The sequence below is a fragment of the Rousettus aegyptiacus genome, unplaced genomic scaffold (genome assembly GCF_014176215.1).
Source record: "Rousettus aegyptiacus isolate mRouAeg1 unplaced genomic scaffold, mRouAeg1.p scaffold_m13_p_13, whole genome shotgun sequence".
Classification (NCBI taxonomy): Eukaryota; Metazoa; Chordata; class Mammalia; order Chiroptera; family Pteropodidae; genus Rousettus; species Rousettus aegyptiacus.
Window position 1 is genome coordinate 53,113,267 of NW_023416288.1, and position 20,826 is coordinate 53,134,092.

At 41.2% G+C, this 20,826-nt stretch overlaps 1 protein-coding gene and 1 pseudogene across 1 annotated transcript; one reads left to right on the forward strand and one right to left on the reverse strand.

Annotated features, from left to right (window-relative positions):
* Positions 1 to 9,141: 9,141 nt before the first annotated feature.
* Positions 9,142 to 11,627, reverse strand: LOC118600341 (olfactory receptor 2A1/2A42-like). The gene is made up of 2 exons (XM_036230755.1): positions 10,699 to 11,627; positions 9,142 to 9,485 (listed from the first exon to the last, which is right to left on the reverse strand). The coding sequence occupies exons 1-2, from the start codon at positions 11,625 to 11,627 to the stop codon at positions 9,461 to 9,463; spliced, it is 954 nt and encodes a 317-aa protein (XP_036086648.1). The 3' UTR covers positions 9,142 to 9,460.
* Positions 11,628 to 15,306: 3,679 nt separating this feature from the next.
* LOC118611103 lies at positions 15,307 to 15,425 on the forward strand (annotated as a pseudogene).
* Positions 15,426 to 20,826: the final 5,401 nt, after the last annotated feature.

Below are 20,826 nucleotides of genomic sequence, written 5' to 3' on the forward strand. Positions count from 1 at the left end.
CTCCATCATTGTTTTTCTATTTAAAGGTTGTCAATTTTCATATTGACCTAAATATCATCTATTATCTACCTCTAGGCATCTGTACCTATCATTTTTATCATCTACGAGTATGGACTCATGAATGTTTTCATCAAGGGATTGTTATTATTTATTATTATTTATATATGTTTAATTGTCCTAGATATAAACCCTCCGAGTTTGACCTTTTGTCTCTTTAACATGCTGCCATGAATTTTGAGCACCTCCTTAGTTCTGATGTGTTTCAAGTTTTTCTTGTACATTCCCCAATTCTACCATGGGCACAGCTATTTCTCCAAATTTTTCACTTTGAGTGAAGATTTATATTTGAATCATAAAATCTAATGTCTGAATTTTAATAATTTTTACTTTTATCGTGATTTTTGCTACATTTCTGATATCCCTCTTTAAAAGAGCAGGCATAAATATAGAAAGGTACATAAACTGTTACAGGGATAACAGATTCCTATAATTATTCGGAATACTGAATACAGTTTAACTGACTACGCTTTTATGGAGTAAAATCTATTTCACTACATAACATTAGCCTTAAAGAAAATGGTCATAATGTTATATGGTAGTTTATTTTTATGCAAAATATATATTTGTCATTAGCACCTTAATAACAAATTTATATATTGGCTTGCTTGTATTCATTCTTGGAAAATTACAGATTCTTGGTCATTTTCAATTTAGACATTAAAGCTTTAAGAATGTGGTTCATTGTGTGAAGACTATTTTTACCTTGTATGAGCGTTTGACATCACATTTCAAAAGCTTCGTAGAAAACAATATGAAACTATATTTAAAAGACTAGAGAAGTAACACTCTGAAAAAAACCCCACAAGTATTCATTGTGAAGAATTTGTACATGCAGTTGTGCCTTTTTACCATATACTTATTTTCATACATATCATGTAAATCTATATCACAGTGTCGCTAGTTTACCTATTTCTTTCATTTAGAAACATATCTGGGACTATCCCACTTCAAAATATTTCTATGCAACATGCTTAAACAGCTGTATACTATTTCCTTAAGTTTAAATATTTTAATTTATTTATCCTATTAGCTTTATACAATATAGTGCTTCCTTGCTTAAATTTTCTGCATGTGTATTTTTTCTTTTTTGACTTTTGAAATTTTACATTCGTTTCAAGGACACAGGACAAAGGTCAGACATGTATATAATCTATGAAGGGATCCCCCGGTTACGCTAGCACCCATCTGACACTACATATAGCCATTAGGCTAATACTGCGTTCCCTAAGCCAGACTCCACATACCTGAGACGGTTTTGTGTGAGTTTTCTTTTCATAAGTCTTTATAATAAATTCTGAGATTTGAAAGTGCTCAGTCTATATTTGGGGCGATCACGTCATAAGTTATATAAATGTCTAACCATTACACTACATGCCTGAAACTAATCTAAAATATTAGTTTTTTTAATACAAAAAAAGAAAGTAGTCAGTCTAATCAATCACACAATAATACTTAAATACATTAAATAAATATAATGACATTGTGTCACACACATATTTGTATGTATAGTAAATATAATGACATTGGCTCAGGGTAAGGTTTCAATAGAGCAGACAATTCTTAGGAAATATTAATAAAATCTCCTAAGATAATGGATACAATTGTACTTCACACAATATTTTGCTTATGAGTGCAGGATGAATTCAGTGATTTTAGAATGGCTGAGAATTACTGTATATCCCATTGGAGCATATCGGGCTTAGGTAAATGTACATTCCCAGGAAGCTACATATCGAGTTGGAAAGTGCAAAGAAGTCATTCAAAAATACCAGTGTGGCTAAGACTGTGCCTGTCACTGCCCTCATGGCCAATCTATTACTGTGCAGTAAGGACATTTGTTAAACTTTTCAGTCTTTTTTGTGATGTCTGATTTAACAGATTATTTATTTTAGATTTATTTTATTTTTGTTTTCACTACCATTATCATTTGGATTTTAAAAAATGAACAACATAAAAACTAAAATTGAAGATAGATCAAAACCCTAAAGCCAACAAAGTACTGAAACAGTGAAGAAAATATCACTGTAGCAATAACTAAAATCTCACCTTCTCAGTAGAGTAAACAAAACAGCAGCAGCTCAAATAACAAAAGGTTGCATGTTGGTGCGAGCAATTCATGATCTGAGCAGCCCTGTACCTCCGTGTTTCTTATTCTGTGGAGTTTTCCTCTATTTTTCCAACTCTCGTCAGGTGTCTTGGTACTCATTCCATCCTATTTTGTGATACGGAAGATATTTATATTAAATTCTGCAATTTCAAGTCTGATGAGCATCATAGTAAGTCGATAATCTGGATGGTTAGGAAAAGAACTATGACAAACTGACATCTTACGCTCTTTCGGCAAAGAAATGATTTATTTTAACTATTACTAAAATTCTCTTTTCCACTGAGAAAACGTTCCCAGGATCATGATCTTCATTTAGGTGAGGTAATATAGAAAGTCATTAATTTGGCTACATCAGAGCCTTACTCAGAGCCTCTCATTCTCGAAGTCCGTTCTCATATAGACACTTGGGCCAGCTCTGACGACTGCAGTTAAGTTACAGTGAGAGGTGACTGTGGGAGATGCTGAGGGAGTCCAAGGCTCCCTGACCACGGCACAGAGGGCAGATGTTCCCTAAGCTGGGGAAGAAAGAAATCCAGGTGCCTAATGTATCTACCTGCGATGCACAACATCAGTCAGCAGCAAAGATCACCAGGAGAGTCATGATGACCTGTCCTATATCAACTATCCCAACTAGAAACTTCCTCCTAGTGTAAATTGATCTCTTTCCACATGAGAAGATGCTGGCACTGGATTTTCTCACAAGTACCCCACTCTGACCTAGAATAAGCCCCGCCGAGGTGAGAGATGGACCTCTGAAATGGGTGTAGTATCCTGCTCCCTTGGCAGCTTTCAGAGGGCTACCTCCCTGACACAGGAGGATCCACAGGACTAGCTGAAGGTTCCTCAAAGAACCTCAGAAGCATAGCTTTTATTTTAGAATCAGATAAATTAAAACCATCCTTGAGTTCCTACTGAGAATTCAAATTCCCAGAAGAATCACAATAATCCTATCTCGTTATCTTCTCCCTACAGTGGGAAAAATACTGAATGTTTCCTCTGGAGGAGATTTATGATGGTATCTCACAGGCTTTGGAGGAAAAATCCTAGGGAACGGGATTACACTATATCTACGTAAACTTTCACATACCTCAAGGGTTTTAAACCTCAGACAGATACCACAAATTGCAGTAACCAAACTCTTAAAATTTGTCGTTTGATGAATTCCTGCTTCTCAACAATCCCATGAAGGTATGTGAGAAGCCGAGGCTTTTAGATGCTGGAGAGAAAGGTTCCCATACGACCTGGTAGGGCAACCCTGAGAGACAGCAGGTGTCCTCAAGAGGTATCTCTGACTGTAGCACAGGTTGATAGGGACACGTGAGGAAGGTTATAATATCCATAAACATTCCTAGACCCCCAAATTATTGAGCCCATCTTATGTTTCAGAAAATGTGTCAAATGTTTTATATGGACCACACCATTTAATCCCTACTTGACCTTCCCTTTATAGCTGTGGAAACGAACGTTTAAATATGCTGTTTGCTGATGGAGTGTTCCAGGGACTACTGGGAATCGCAAAGGGTCTATGGGATCAAAACTATTTTCGCAATAATATTTAGAAACTTTTTCCCTTTGCATTCTCACTCTCAAAGTCAAGTTTTCCAGAGATGACTAGATAAGTGATATTGCAACAGACAGAAAGAAGAAACAGAAAATCCTGTCCTCTCCTGTAAGCCAAACACTTAAAATTTTTTCAAGAAAAGGGAAAATGTCACTACTCTTCACTATTTTTAAGTTTTATAACATTTTTATGTTAACACATATTAATAAATTTTATGAATGAATAAAACTTAAAATACTTAATAGTTTTTATGTGTAATGTGATGCATATCAAGAAATACAACACCATAAATAACGTATGTTTGGGTCCTTACTAATTGTTAAGAGTTCAAAGTGATCCTGAGACCAAAAGTTAGCAGCCTTGCTTTAAATGATCACATTGCAATCTAGCGAGGGCCCGAGTTGGAAACAAATGAGTTTTCTCTGATACCAACAACGTTTCAACTTTCTATTGCTACAATAGCAGGGACACAGACTTAATGGCATAAACCTACACACCTCTATTATCCCATGATTTCCACAGGGCAGAAGTCCCGGTGTGGGTCAGCTGGATTCCCTGCACCGGTCTCACAGGCTGAAACCGAGGTTTGGGCTGGGTTTGCGACCCTTGTCTGAGGTCCTCGCACGTGGCCCCCTTCATTTTCACACTTCAGGCTCTCTGACTTCCTCCTCTGCCACTACATATAGAAAACTCCCAGCTTTCGGAAGGCTCACCTGCTTGCCTTTGGCCCACCAAGATACCCTCCATATAAGATCACCCGATTTGCAAAATCCCCTCACAGCAGTACCCAGATTAGTGCCTACTTAAATAATGAAGGGACAGGGATCTTCGGAGGCCATCTTTAGAATTCCATCTACCCCACAAAATCTTTGGTCTTAACTATTATACAGCGTTTTCAGTTTAGGTCCTGTATTTCTCCTTAGGAAGATGCTACCCTAATGCCACTATCTTTATTATTAGTCGCATATACCTCCAGAACTCCCATCTCAAATGATCAAAATAATTCTGAATGCTAACACAGAAGTCAACAGTGTCCATTTCTGTGTCTTACACTAAGTGACAGGATTTCAATATTTTAAAGGTTCTTTTAATTTCCGGCTTACGTTAATGTACCTGAGTAAATCCTTGCTTGTACACTTCACCCATCGGTTTAAAGGCTTGTCCTGAAACTAATTTCTATTGTGTGTGCCACCAAGTGGGGCACACGTCCACCCCCACCTTCCACATGCTGAGGACATGATGTTCTTCAGAATAGTTCCATTTTGCCCTAACTGTACTACAGGTTATGTCTTCCTCCGGTCCATTTTGGGGAGAGGGCAGTCATACTACATTCGTGGTAATTACAAGTGCCTCCAGAGAAGCTGAATAAGTTCCCAGTTCTCTGAAATCCCCATGACTGCACCCTTTGGGCCTCAGCAGCGAGGACAAAGGGCCACTTCCCCACAGTTACCTTACACTCCGCTTGGATCAAAACAGTCGGAGGTCCCGTCGGGGCAGGACTGAGCCTGAGCAGAATCCAGCATTATTTCCTGAGTTTGCCTGACCCAGTTCACTCAAGTCTCAAAATATTTCCAGGCTGACTCCCAACCCTTCCCTTACTCCTGGAAGAGAATTCTCTCTAACCCCCTCATTCTAGAAATAAATCTTTTTCCACTGGCTGTTGCTCCTCATAAAATAAATTCAGCATGTCCAGTTTGCCTAGATAGTTTCCTGTCCCTCCGAAAGCCATTCTTTTTTTGTTTGTGGGACAATCGATTGTGTCTGTGATTTCCATTGTGTACTAACGGAGTAAGCGCGGGTTATGAGGTATATTGTGTATACAGCAAAACACTGGGTCCCTCATATTAGGATTATATAACTGGTGGAACCAGCTAGATATAACTTAGTCTGAGATGTCACGGGCCTCCTAGGAACCTCCTGCAGTCAGGCTGGAGCCATTTCCTGGGGCATTTATGCCATCACGTGAAGTCTGCATTTTATTCCCATCACAAACACACTGTCCTCTCCCATCCTGATTAATACCTTTCCACCCACAAAAGGAGATATGTACTTGTGCACAGCACACTTTAGCATCAAGAAAAACAGCTGCTGTGTTTGTCCATCGTAATCAGAGACTCTCAGAGCACTTGCTCATCGAGGTTTACAGTTACACAGTGATCAGTCAGATGAGAAACGACTAACCTAGAAAGGGTCTGATGACCATGTGGAGAGGGGCTTCTGGAAATTTCTCCCCAAATGAAATCCTTTGTAGCGGAAGCAACCTAAAACATAGAAGCCAAATCTTACTGCTGCATTACTAGAATGCCATTAAGTCACCAACAACTGATCCAGTTCATCGTCGCATCATATGACCCAAATATACACCAGTGCCGTGCCACTCTGGGTTGCACGCTTCCATCTGACGTTGTCAGGTTCCAGACGCAAGGTTGGTCTGGGCAAACAGATGCTTTTACCATTTTGTGCATCTGGCGTAATTATGCCAAGAAACAACATCATTCTCTAGCTCTGAGCCTTTCTTGAGGCCACCAGTGCAAGACTAGATTTCCCTTATTAGGTACCCGCTTATTCATTTGCTTATTCTCATCGTCTATCTCTCCTTTTTTCTATTTATCATTGATGTTAATCCAGTTTCCCACCTTTAGAAGGAATATTGGTTTCAGCCACTGTGCTTTTACAGACTGCCGACAGCAGTACCAGTTTAGCAAGTGTCTCTTAGTCTATGGGAAATCTCAACCAGCTACACTTACTGTCAGCCCCAATTTTGCCAAATGGGATAAGAACGTGTGCGTCCCAGCCGGCTTTAGGAATTCCGGCATGAGTCTTCCAAGGTACAGCTATAGTGTGCTCCTTAGTGACTACTTCTGCTTCTGCTACCACATTTGCAGCCCTGGTTTGTGAGCAACTGAATAAGGCAGGAAAACAGAAAATTGAGATGATGTCGGGAAGAGTTATATAGAGGTACCAGGATCCTCCTCCCTTACCGAGTTTTCCTCAAATCCCCCAGAAACATGGGGCATCTCTGGAGTGGGTACTCTCCCCCGATCCTGCTCATGTGAGTGTAAGCGCGTGCTCATAAAAGTATGTAACCAAATTCTTCATGCTCTTATATCTTCCGATTTTAGATAACACATGTTCAGAGTGTCCATTCTAACTCTCTATGTGTCTATATGTTGGGATATCGCTTAGCCTGCTGCTGGACAGTATGAGCCATAAAATGTATTCTTTGGTCTACAGAAATCTAATATGGTGGTCGAAACTGGTTGTCCTTTACTCCTTTAATCATAGTTTCCTTCACTTCATCACACCTATTTCTGATGGCTACTTTGAAGCCTTTGTCTATTAAATCCAACAACTGGTCCCTCTTACAGGCAGCTTCTGTTGCTGATTTTTTTCCTAGAGTATGGGTCATTCAGGGCTGTTTCTTCACACGTCTAACAATTCTTTTGCTGGAAATTGAACATTGTGGACAAAACTCTGAGTATCAGAACCTTCCTTGCATCCTTCTCAGGCTTGTCATTGTGTTGATTAATTGGCTGGATCATTTAGTGACCAGTACTTCAGAGTAAGTGTTAAAATCAGAGGATGTTGCTTCTCATGGGGTGCAACCTACAGTGTGCCTACAGTTACACTGGGATGAGGGCGATTGTGACAAGGCTCTCTTTGCCTATTTCCTTGACCATACACAACTGTTAAACTCCACTACTGTGGGCTGATTGGTCTATTGCTTTCAAAAGTGCTCCAGGGCATGGATTGCATGAGAGAAACTGACAATCAAATTCAGCCTCCACTGAAGGGATCCAGGAGAGTATAGTTTGAGATTCCTTCTGACCCCAAGATGGTCCCTTCCAGCTCTTTCGTATTCCAGTTCTTGCCTACAAACGAGCCAGCAGGCAGTTCTACCATATATATCCAATGAGTCTAACAACCTCTTCACAACTGATTGTCACCATGACTCCTGGATGTTTTTGAGAGTGCCCTTAAGGCTTGAATTTCTCCACACTCTGTTGTAAATAAAGTCAGCTCCTTTGAGAGAGATTACTAGATATTTGATATCTGGCCTGCTTTTATCTCCAGGCAAAATCTCTGTGCTTTTATGGCTAGGCGTGTGGACCAGGGTGTACTTCTCCTGAGCAGTGTCTCCAGTTTAGGAACGGCTCTCGGTGTGGATGGGGCGGAGAGGGCAGTAGTCTCAGGTCTCCGTGACTAGCCTTTTCTGTTGTGGGACCACTCATTGGAGTAGTGCTGTGCCCAAGGACGAGTCTCAGTCCCATGAGCGCGGGCTGAGCAGTAGAAGGGATCCCTCTCTCTGCCTCAAGCTCCCAACACTTAGCCTCAGAAGCAGGTAGCTTGGGGGAGGGATCAGAGAAGCTGATGTGCTGCCCCCTCCCGGGAATAGCCCTGCAGTGGGGAGTTAGGGAGCGAGGAGGCTGCAGGAGTGCGGAGTGGAATTCCCTACTCCATGACCTGAGCACGAGAAGAAGGCAGCTGATCTTGGTGCAGACAGCACGGACTATTGCTCTTCTTACTGATTTTAGTAGATTTTCTTGATAACTGTTTCTTTATTCGCTGTACACCTTTAGAGCCATCTCCGGACATTTTAACTGGCTGTTTAAGAACAATTTTTACCACTTTCACTGGGGAACATGTCCCCGGCTTGTCCCACTGTCATGCCCAAGGAGAATTCCCCTGTAGTGCTTTTTCCTACATAAGTTATTATGAAACAAGGTTATCAATGTCAAATAAAACAGTAGTTTTCATCATTTGCTACTATTCATCTGCTTTCTTAAACAAGTCTTCATCCTTCCTTCCTGAACCGTTGCATGCCACACTCGAGGCAGTGAAGGAGCTTTAAATACCATGGCTAAGGACTGGAACCCCATCTGTAGCTACCTATAGCATGTACGTCTGGGTACCCCTTGTTACATGCAGCCACGGTCCTAGTAGTTTTTCACAGCCGCGCTCTGTGAAAGGCTCTTGGAAACATTTATCTGATGACCTTCATACATCTTCCAAACTCCTGGGCTCTCTTGTACCTCAAAGAGACTCTCGGTGGAGCCTGCCGTGTCCACCGCCACCCTGTCTGTGTGGCTGGTGCTACCTCGTGCCTTCTGCCTCCTACCTCCCTCAGCAGGTGCACCAAAAAGTCCCATTTGTGTTTGAACCTTATTGGATAATTACCATTTGCTGAGAGAAAAGGAGAGATACATATATATAAATATGCATTTATACATGCAATTTACTTTATTCTCACATTTAGGAGCAATGTATTTTAGAAATTAGCTTCGGGTTGGAAGATATTAATATAGAGAAGAGGCACGAGAACACAAATGGACTAAACATGAAGCCAAGCATCGATGAGAGCCTGCCGCGTGCTGCTGGACTCGGGAACCTGCCTGATCAGATGTAAGGCCAGATCACGGGGAACCTCCAGAACAAAGAAACCCCTCTGAGATTACTAACACTGTTCACACACACCATGAAACGATAACAGGGAAAGACAGACTCTTAGCTGTACCTTGCACGAGTTAAAGATACACCCAGCTATTCATTCCATTCTTCACTCCCCATAATGAGTAATTTTTCACGGAAACAAAGAAAGATAAAAACCCTGTTCCGGGGACACTCGGGGTCTCATTCTCTGACTCTGAGAGGAGACCACACCGTCTGTGAGCATTATTCCTTCTCTGATAAACTTTCCTTGGTCTACCCCTGGCTCGCTCTTGAATTCTTTCCTACATGCAGCCAAAGACCCTCCCTCTCTCGATGGGCCAAAGGCTTTAGTCCCCACTCAAGGTGATTCACTCTGTCCTGCATCGACATTACCTACTTTGTCAGGGTATGATAAGTAAAAATGACAAAATCTACTTATTTCCATTTCATTTTGCTTTTAGAGATCAGGGGTTCATCACTTCATTTTGCTACTATTGATCAGGGATCCATCATTTACGACTGCAAACTCTTCATTCCTTTTCAAATTACGTCATTATATCTCTTTTAATAGCTGCTTTTGTTAATACATACGGAGGCCAGAAATGTCCAAATGCTCTTGTGAAGACACAGTAAAATGTTTATTCCTAATGAAACTGCAGAGTGATTTGACAGGGGAATATTTTCATACCCGGCAACTAGCAGACGTGAAAGGAAATCCATGTGTGGTTGTGAAGGTCAAGAAATGAACATGTCGATTTTCAAACTGACTGAGGGGAACCAAGAAAGGAAGAAGGAAACAACATCACATGCTATTATAAAGCACTTTACATTTCCAGGGAGACGAGAGGCCCGATTTAACATGGGATCAATAAAGTAAGTAAGTGGGCTCCGAGTGTCAGAGTAGTTCTCGCGGGGGGATGTCCTGCACCATCAGTGTGCACGGTTCCCTTTCTTTGCGTGGTAGGGATGTATCCCTTGTAAGACCTCCCCCTTGTCCTTACACACCCCCTTTACTGGGTGTTTCCTCTGGTGGTCTAAACCTTCCCTTCGTTCCGGTCTTCTGCCTTCTCACCACCCTGGTGTCTGTCCCGTGTGGCCCTGCATGGCGTGACACGCCTGATGTCTCTAGGACATGTGAGTATAATAGACTGTTTCTTCCTAAACGACTCCTTTGCCTCCTCTTGTGGCTGCACCTGACTGACCATCGTATTTAAGAAATACAAATGGTACATAGTTTTTACTTGTGAATACTTGTTTCTCAATAGTGCGTCTCATGAGCAGAATTAATTAATTCTGAAATGATCCAATATTCATCAATTTTCAAATTGTATGTGTGCTTTTTGGATCACCTCTAAGAATCTCTGCCTACAGAAGGTTGTGGAGAGATTCATCTATTTTACAGTCCACACGGTTTCAGGTTATCATTTTAGGCCTATAAAAGTCTATCTTAATGTGGCACTTGTGAGAGCACAAGGCTGAAAATGCCACCTACCATGTTGCACAGAGAGCACAGCCCTCAGTGGCTTTTGGTGTCCCTCACATTGTCCTGTCCTTGCACAGTGCTCTCCTCAGGGCGCCCTTGACCTCTGCGTTCCTCAGGCTGTAGATCAGTGGGTTCAGCATAGGGTTGAAAAGGCTGTAAAACAGGAAAAGGATCTTCTGCTGCTCCTCAGGATGGCGGGACTTGGGGCCCATGTACGTGACGATGGCACTGCCAAAGAAGAGCCCGACCACGCAGAGGTGGGACGAGCAGGTGGAGAAGGCCTTTCTGCGGCCGTCCCCAGACTGGATCCGCAGGATGGCAACGAGGATGCGTGTGTAGGACACCAGCACCAGGCTGAGGGGCCCCACTAGGATGATCACAGCAGCAGCAAAGATGACAACTTGGTTGAGCCATGTGTCAGCACAGGCCAGCTTGAGGACAGACAGGAGTTCACAGAAGAAGTGGTTGATTTCATTGGGTCCACAGAAGGGCAGCCTCAGGATGAGAATCACATGGACCAGAGCCAGGAGGGAGCCACATGCCCAGGATGTCACCATCAGGGTGATGCAGACACTCCAGCTCATAATGACAGAATATCGGAGCGGGTGGCAGATGGCCACATACCGATCATAGGACATCATCAGCAGGAGAAGACATTCAGTGTGAGCGAAAGTCAAAAAGAGATATGTCTGTGTCATGCAGCCGGCAAAGGAGATGGGCTTGGCCGGATTCAGGAGGTTCACCAGCATCTGCGGCACCGTGTTGCAGGCATAGGCCATGTCCACGGTGGCCAGGTGTGAGAGGAAGAAGTACATGGGGGTGTGCAGTCTGGGGTCCAGTGAGATGAGCCCCAGGATGACTCCATTTCCCAGAAGGGTGAAGGCATAGAATAGAGAGAAAAATCCAAAGAGGAGAATGTGGATCCTCGGACCAAGACGAAATCCCAGGAGGATGAATTCTGTAACCACTGTCTGATTTTCCTCCATTTCACTATTAAAGAAAGAATCCGATAGCTTCCTCACAACTATGTTATTTAGTGTTTCATAAATTTTTGATGCGTGAATGTTACTAGGAAACTTCTTTAAGTACTAATGATTTAGAAAGATGGATGGATGGAAAGAAGGAATGAAGGAAGGCAGGAAGGAAGGAAGACAGGAAGGAGGAACGAGGGAGGAAGGAAGGAAGGGAGGGAAGGAAGGAAGGAAGGAAGGAAGGAAGGAATAAGGAATCAGGAGGTTAGGCAACGTTGCTGATTGCTGCTGTTCCCGCGCCCAGCCCCGCCGTTCTCGTCCTTCCCCTCCCTCCTCCCTCCCGCCCGCCCGCCCTCCCGCCCTCCCCCCGCCTGCCCTCCCCCTCCCGCCCCCCTACCCGCCCTCCCGAGAAAAAATAAAGATAGAAAATGTATAAAGAAAAACAGGAGGGAAGGATCGATGATGGAAACAAAAACAATAAAGAAAATAAAATAGAAAGACAGACTTACTTATTTAAACAAATTAAATTAATTGTCTGACCATTAAGCTAAATTTTCAGTATGACTTTTACATTTATGGAAGGGGAATATATCACAAGTGATCACCTACCTAGATCCATTGACACTGCAATGGAATGAAGAATTATTACCCAAGACGACATAGAAAACAGTCAGGCAATATGGACTGTCTCAGAAATATGTATGTCCAAATCTACAAAAGAATTACTGGATAGTAGAAATAATCTGTAACACAAGAGGTTAAAAGGGAAGGATCCATGAAAAGAAAACAATTTTACTTCCTTCAGCAGAAAACATGACTGAGTTATATAGTATCTGAGTTCATATACATGGATTGGAAGAATTAATATTTGAAGATATACAAAAACCCAAAGTTATCCATATAGTTGACATAATGCCCACCAAGACTCCAATGGCATTTTTTACAGAAGTAGATAAAAATCCTAAATTATGAAAGAACCACAAAATACCTCAAATAGCCAAAAAAAATCCTGAATAAGAAGAGAGCGAGGTGAGACACATTTTCTGGATTCACACTGCATCACGAAGTCGCAGTACTCCCATATGGCATTGCATAAAAACAGACACAGAGGCCAACGGAACAGAATTCCAGAAAGAAACTTATACACATACAGTCCACGAGTATTTAACAAGGGAGTCAAGAAACTCAATGTAGGAAAGACGGTCTTTTTAATAGATAGTGCTGGGAAAATTGAATATTCTCGTGGAAAAGAATGAAACTATAGCTCTTTTTTCAATCACAAAATATAACTTGAAAAGGACTAAAGACTTAAATAGAAGACTCATAATCATTAAACCCATAGAAAAAAAATGTAAGAAAAAAGGTCCTCGAAGTGGGTCCTGGCAATGATTTTTGGGTTTTGACACCTAAAGCACAACAATGAAATCAAAAATAAGCAAGCAGGACTACATCAAAATAAAAAAAGCTTCTGCCGAGCAAAAGAAGTCATCGGCGAAATAAAAAGATGACCTATATGATGTGAAAAAAATATTTGTACTCCATGTATTTTATAAAGGGTTAAGATCCAAAATATATGAAGAAAAACATACAACGTATTAGAAAAATTCAAATAACCTAACAAAAAAAATTGGGCAAATAACCTAAAAAGACATTTTTGTAGAGAAGACATATGTATAGCTAACAGGTGCCTGAGAACATGCCCTACAGCACTAATCATCAGGGAAACAAACCAAAACCACAGTGAGATGTCGCCTCACACCCGTTAGAATGGGTATCATCAAATGACAAGAGATAAACATATGCTGGTGAGGCTATGAGGAAAAGGAATCCATCTGCACTGTTGGTAGGACTTTAAATTAGTGTAGACACTGTGGAAACAGTATGGGAGTTCCTTACAGAAATATGGAATTACCAAATGATCGAACAATTTCATTTCTGGGAATATATGAAAAGGAAAAAAATCATGTCTAACAGATCTGCACCTCCATGTTCATTGCAGCATTATTCATGATAGCCAAGACATGAAAACAAATAAGTGTCCATCAGCGGATGAATGGATGAAGAAGTAGTGTTACACACACACACACACACACACACACACACACACACACACATATCATGGAATACTCAGCCATAAAAACAAGGAAATCATGCCGTTTATGACAATAGGAGCGATCTTGAGGGCATCAGGGCATTTTACCAAGTAAAATAACTCAGAGAAAGACAAGTACTCTATGATCTCACTTACATGTGTGATTAAAAAGTAAAACAAAACCAAACTCATCGATAAAGACGAGATTTGTGGTAACCAGAGGAGGGAAGGTGGCGGAGAGGAAGCTGAGGAAGGTGCTATAAGGTACAGACTGCCAATCATGAGGGAAACAAGCACAAGAGACGTGAGGTACTACACAGCGATGACGGTCCTCAGTGCTGTGTGATATGCCCAAAAGTTGTTAATGGACAACTTTCCTAACAGTTTTAATTGCAAGGAAAGAAAAAACACTTTATTTCCATCTCTACAGATGATGGGTATTAATCACACTCACTGTGATCATCCCGCAATGTTTGCCAGTCGAATCATTCCACTGTACACCTTGAAATTCGACAGTGCCGTATGTCAATTATATCTCAATAAACTGAAAAAAAACTGATAGAGAGAGTAAGAAAGGTCATAGCCTTGAATGAAAATGAAGAGGAAATAGATTCATCTTGCTAGAATTCAATCCTTAATTAGTATAACACGCATTATACCTGAAATCCAAAATACAAGAATTTGTTTTTTAAACCAAAAGCAGTGGTTGGCCTCAAAAGTAAGAATTAGCATATACTTTAAAAGCAGACAATAGAAACACATTATTGTCAAAGTGCTAACTCAGTTTGCATCTTCACAAATGACAGCATCAACTAGTAGCCACATACTCAGTCTGTGAATTTTACAATAGCCTTGATAAACAAGATAATATCCGGAAATATGTGACTCGAGACATGTGGGAGCCTCCCAAAGTCCACTCAAGGTGCTCTGACACAATCTCAGGGTGGCGGGAGGTGTGACAATGACCCAAATGTAGTCAGTGGAGTGGGCCACCTGTGTAGAGAAAGACTGCAGGGAAAGGGAAGAAGATCGATACAAAGCACAGACCAAGGCCAGAGAGGCAGCAACGGTCTGTGCGTCCGTAACGAGCTTCAGGGGAAGTGGAGCCTGACGCCCTGGCCTGAGGATTCTAGTCACTGGCGATGCGATGTCCACATCCAGACGGATGGCTCAGGGGACCAGTCATCAATAGCCCTGACCAGCCCCTCTTGCTCTGATCTCCTGTTCCCCACCCAACAATTAGGTAATGAATTATCTTCTAGACTAGATATTTCTACAAAGAAAGATGTGTTGATCAGCAAGTTCTTTGGATATTATGCAGCTACATTCAAAATTTTAAATAAATGAACGTTTAGCTGTTCTGGCTTATGCATTGTCTTATTGTGCTTTGGATGGCATGATGCAGTCCTGAGCCAAATTTCCAAAGTAGATCTAAAAAGAGAGGACGAGACACTAAATCAAGGTAAATACATTGAAGACAGACTCAGAAAAAAACCAGATCTTCTCCTAACGGCAGTAGATGAGATGTCTGTTTTCTTATAACAGTTGTTTATAAGTGGTCAAATAATCTAAACTTATATGTATTTTAAATGATAGATTTAAGTCTATGGACATGCTACCCTGAATAAGCCCAATCCTATGTGATCTTAGAAAATAAATAGGGTTGGGCCTGGTTAGTACTTAGATGGGAGACCACTTAGGAAGACCAGGTTTTGTAGGCATAAAAAATAAAAAATATGAAAGATTGTAAGCTAACAGGTCCTTGCAATCTATGAGGTCATCCAAGGGCTGCCTTGCCTAAAAAATAGTGAACAAACAAATAAATAAATAAATAACAGATTTAAAAGTCCTAACACATGACCAGTAGCAGCAATCTGTGCTGCTGAACTCTGTGAAGTTTTTGCTGTGAAGATGTAGTTCTGGAGAAAGGAAGGATAAATACAAAGGTGCACTTTAAACATAAAACATACTAGAAAAATCGTTAGAGTGCGTTGTCTCTCATTCTTCTCTCAATTCACGCCACCAGTGCCTAACAATTCAGTATCTTTCTATACTGCTTCCAACTCACCATAAATACTTATCCTACAAACTACAGAAATCTAACATATTCAATGAGTACACTCTAGCTTCCTGATACTGTCAATGCTACACTTCTTGAGAGATAAGTAAAAGACATGGATTTACTACCCATTTGGCTTCATTTCCATCCCAATAAAAATGTTCTCACACATTTAGGATGAATTGTAACTGTATTTAGAGTAAGCAAATGCATAATTTACACAATAACCAACACGGTAATTCTCCTGAAATGCAGCATCCCTGCATAACACACGATACCAGTATTTCCTTTGGGCAGGAAAATTATGCCATAGGTTCCATCTAAATCCATAATACAGAAATTTCTTCTTTCTTATTTTTGTGTCGTCTTTTCCAAGTAAATCTCTGACACATGAACACTTTCTCACAAATGAATGTCCACCAACCGTACATACCTTTATATAATTGCCTAAGAAATCAGCATCTAACTATTCGCATAGGTTATGAAGGATGAGCATATATGCTCAACAGTAACGGAAAGTATTTCTCTCAACATGTAAAAACGGCAGCCAGTAACACAGTGACCATCAACAAAAGCCCAGATGCCACAGCACATGTAAGAGGAATTCACGGTAAACTCAATAAGGCCACCTGCTAGCGCCCACCTGTGAACCAAGGACCTCAGAAGGGGAAAGCTCCCGAAGGCTGCGCATGGTCCCACTCTCCGGGAGATGCTGTGGGAGCTGCAGAGCCCTCACTTCATTGCCTGATGGAAAATGGGGCACAATCCTCTGAAAAGCAGGTCTGGGTCTCTGATGGGCTCAGCCTAGTTGGCAGCTCCTGAGGCCTCACTCGAGGGCGGGCGGGGGACGCGGTGCACACCCCCTCCTCCGGAAAGGGGTCACAGGGCAGTGCTCCTCTTCTATGTCCGCTCTCAGCCCGCCAGCCACACGAGCAGGAAACACAGCCAGCCACAGAGCACACCGCTGAGACACCGCCACTCGTTACAGGCCCTGAGCACTCGGCATCACTGGAAGTTCGTGAAGCCCAGCACTGCCCCGGTCCCCAAATCTCCAGGACGGTCCAGTGAGCCCACGACGAAGCAGAACCAGTGTGACAATGAGTAAGCCCCTGGCATTAACCTCCGTGGTTCCGCTCCTCCGCTGTGTCCTGGGCCCCTGGTTTTGCAGCAGAGCTGGGATGAAAGGACCCAGAGAAACCAGCTGATCGCGAGCCCCACCCGACTCTGGAGATGCTGCAGTAGCTGTTATGGAGGCAGTGGGTGGATCGGGGACTCCAAAGGGAGGCCCAGGTTTCCCAGGGGAGCTTATTAGGACCTGCCTGAGGGAGGGCTGTCCAGGGCACACGGGCGTTCTTGGTAACCTCCCATCTCTACTGAGAAGTGGGGAGATTCTGAGTCCAGTCCCTTGGGGAAGAGACATCAGGATCTTCCTCCAGGCATCTTCCGACAGAAGCTCTAGGTGTCTCTGGGCCTGGGAAAAGATTTGCTACCTAAGACCCTGCAGGGGGAAGCTGTGAGGGGGAAGGGAGGCGGGGAGAGGGTAGAGGTAGACAGAGTAAAGGGGTCAAATATGTGGTAAGAAAAAGAACTCTAACGATGGGAGGTGAACACAATGTAAATGCACATATGCCTTACTGTTAAAGTGTACAGCTGAAACATCGGATTTTGTTAACCAATGTAACCATAAAAAATAAATAGAAAATAAATTTAAGAAAAAAACACCCCTCCAAATTTCTTTGTACTCTACTGTATTTTCATACTGGACATAAGGGAGTCAAAAGGGTATTTTGAAAATCTCCTATCGATCGTCATGTAATTTACAGACAATTACTTCACTGTGGTGACAATAAGTTCACTGCGGTGTGATTCCTCACTATGGGGCTATGATTTCAACTGGGGCAAACTGCGCACCGTTCATTAAGTTTTGAGAACGTGTCCACTTGTACTCTACATACCCACTGTGAGAAGAAACAGGGAAGGAATATCCTCCATTATAAAGAAATCGGCATCTGGGTTAACCATGATTATCTTGTGAGCTTTGTGACGGTGATTCATTCCCTTCTTTCCAGTGTAACTGATAGAAAAGTACTCTTTGGACCTAGTGAGCTGATGATGTGGACTTAAGGCCCTCAGGTTTTTCTCAAGAAAAGTTGGTTTTCTGCCATTTTTGACTTTCCTTTTCCCTTTTTCAACTTTAACACTTTATGGGACTAGATATTCAATGGCCCTCTTAAGTTAAAATAACATTCACTCATACATCGGAGACTCCTAACTTTTTAGGACGGCAAGGATCGCTTTATAAGCCAGTGCTATGGATCTCCTTGTCACTGTCCACTGCAGTTCACACACACACCACAAATGCACAAATGCACACCAGGGTCCACTGAGTTTCTGGGGACTGTCCATGTGTCCCGTAGAGCTCATAAACTATCAACAAAGAAGCCCTAAACCAGATAAACATTGATGCTCTAATTATGATTTCACATTCTCATCACCAGGATTACCATCAAAATGGTTAACCAAGGAAGCTTAGCATTCTCATTTCTGACTCCATTTAAGAATAAATTTTATTAAGGACTTAATATCAACCCCTATTAAAAATAACCTAATCCCTTTATTGAAATGACAATATTTGCTCAATAATATAAAACACTTGATGCAATTAAGCGGTTTCTCTTAATCCCCCAAATTCCTGACTGTTCGCCAGTGTTTAACTCACTAAAGCTTAATAGACTTATTTTTTTTTTTTACTCTAGGGTTTAACTTACAATCAAAACATTCCTATAATTGTGCTAGAAGCCTTTACTTATCTCCAAGTTTTATTGCTTTTCAAGTAGCTGAAACCTGACTATCTCTCTAAATAACATTAAAAAATACAATTTGGAATTGATATTAATTTACTTCATACACCTTAAAAAGTGTTGTTTTCTTCCTTTAGAAAAATAAGCAATAAAATTCTTAAAATCTTTTCTATCTATTTAGCCACAAAAGAATTGAGTGTGTTCATTTTTTTCCCCTCTTTCATTAGGAAGAAATCTTGGCAACTATATAAACACCTCACTTAACCTTTTTCTTTGAGATTATAGTAATGTACATGGCACTCTGTATAGAGTATCAAGAAATTCCTGTTTGAAAGGCTATCGTCTGAGATTTGTTCATGGCAAGGATAACCAATGAATAATAAACCACGTATGTTCCCTGTTTTCTTTCCTTCTTACTCTCCGAAGGATCAGTGAGATGCTTGGGCTTTCTACAGTTTCTTTATTTCCTTTTTTTTGCCATCACATTTTCATGTACTTGTTCCAGTAAATGTTCTCTTATAGAGCCCCTTTATCTCTATTTTCTAAAAACAATTGAGAAGCCTTTTTAATATGAACACATTATGTTAGTAGTAGGTTTTGCCAATCCTTCCAAGTTTCTACAAGAGACTTGGTTTTCCCTTTGAAACCCCAAATGGGAGAAGGTGGGAATAGATCGATTTCATGGAAGGGATAAATAGGAAAATGCATAGAGTATTTCTTTTTTTATCTCAAATTTAGAAGATTGTGAAATTGAACAAAGTCATTCTGCGGCACCTAGAAAAGCTAGTCCAAGATGAGGCACAGGGCTGGATTCTCTATCTCCAGTAGAAACAGTGACTACGGTAATTTTCCATAACCAAAGAAAGTACAGACTTTCATAGGCTGATCTAGGGTTCTCTGTTTATGCCCACATCCTTTACAGAGGCTCACCAAGCAGGGAAAAATAAATAAATAATTTTGCTCAGAAAGTATTGTCCATGAGTTGATCAAGACCAAGAACTTTGTTCCAGCAAACTGTTAATAAGCGTTGTGGGAAAAAAATGTGATTAAACAAGTTTGAAAAATACTGGCTAAATATTGAAAGAGAATTCTTCTTTGCCATAGGAATTTCACAGTTTCACGATGCTAATAGGAATTGTGAGGCATACCGTGAGGCGGCTAATATGCGCCACATCTCAACCTCATGTTCAAAGCCTTCTTGAAGGCTAGTGGAAACCATTTTGAGAAATATGGGGTTGGACCATAGCTTGATGAAGATATTATAATGGCTTAGTTTTCAAAATCCTGGTCCGTTTTTCCAGCTGCATCACAATTTGCTACTGATGATATTTTAAGACAGATTTCTAGAATCATCCCACATCTACTGAATCAGTTAATCTAATGGTGGGACAGAAGATATTTCCACTTTTAATAAATGTCTTAGATAATTCTCATGCTGCATTGGGTTGAGAACCTCTAGAGATATCTTCCTAGGTTACCGTCACCCTCGATATCATAATCTTTCATAAAGATTATGAAATAGAGATACATTCACTTTGAGCAACCTTCACTTCTGAGTTCCTGAGACTACAGATCAGTGGATTGACCACGGGATCGCATAACTGTGAGACAGGAGGAGATATTTCTTTTGCTTCATGGGGTTCCCATATCTTGGCCCAACATACAAGATAATGGTTGTGCCTTAAAAGAGTCCAGCCACAGAGGTGGGATGAGCAGGTGGAGAAGGCTTTTCTTTGACCTTCCCCTGACTGGATCCTAAGGACGGCACAGAAGAAGTGCATTTAAGAGATTACGACTGATGAGAAAGGTCCCAACAGCATGGAAATGGCTCCTGCCAGCACTATAATCTCATTGACACGGGTATCTGCACAGGCAAGATCTAAAAGGCCATGATTCCACAAAAAGTTTTTTAGCAAAGTTTTATAGCTTAGTGGTTGCTCTAGATATTATATATACATATGACGTTCGATTGATGTCACTTTTAAACCAGTTTAAGCATGGAAACCTTACTTCCTTTTGTGTCATATTACTCTCTCCAATTTATAATTGTCTTCACTATTTCCTCACATAATAGCATAGGACCAGACAATGCTTAAATTTTTGTCTGAACCATCAAACAGATTTAAAAAACTCAAGAGGAAAAGGAAAGCCTATGGAACTTACTCATCATATTGCGTACCATTTTTTTTTCTTTCTGATATTCCAAGTTTCCTTCTTTTCTATTTCTTTTCTGTTTAGAGAATTCATTTTTAAAAAACAGTT

Excerpts from the sequence above, each read along its gene's own strand:
- LOC118600341 (XM_036230755.1), bottom strand. The coding sequence starts at position 11,627 with ATGGAGGAAAATCAGACAGTGGTTACAGAATTCATCCTCCTGGGATTT. Across the intron at positions 9,486-10,698 it reads CTGTGCAAGGACAGGACAAT|AGGGAGGGTCTTTGGCTGCA; the intron begins GTGAGGGACACC and ends GCCCATCGAGAG.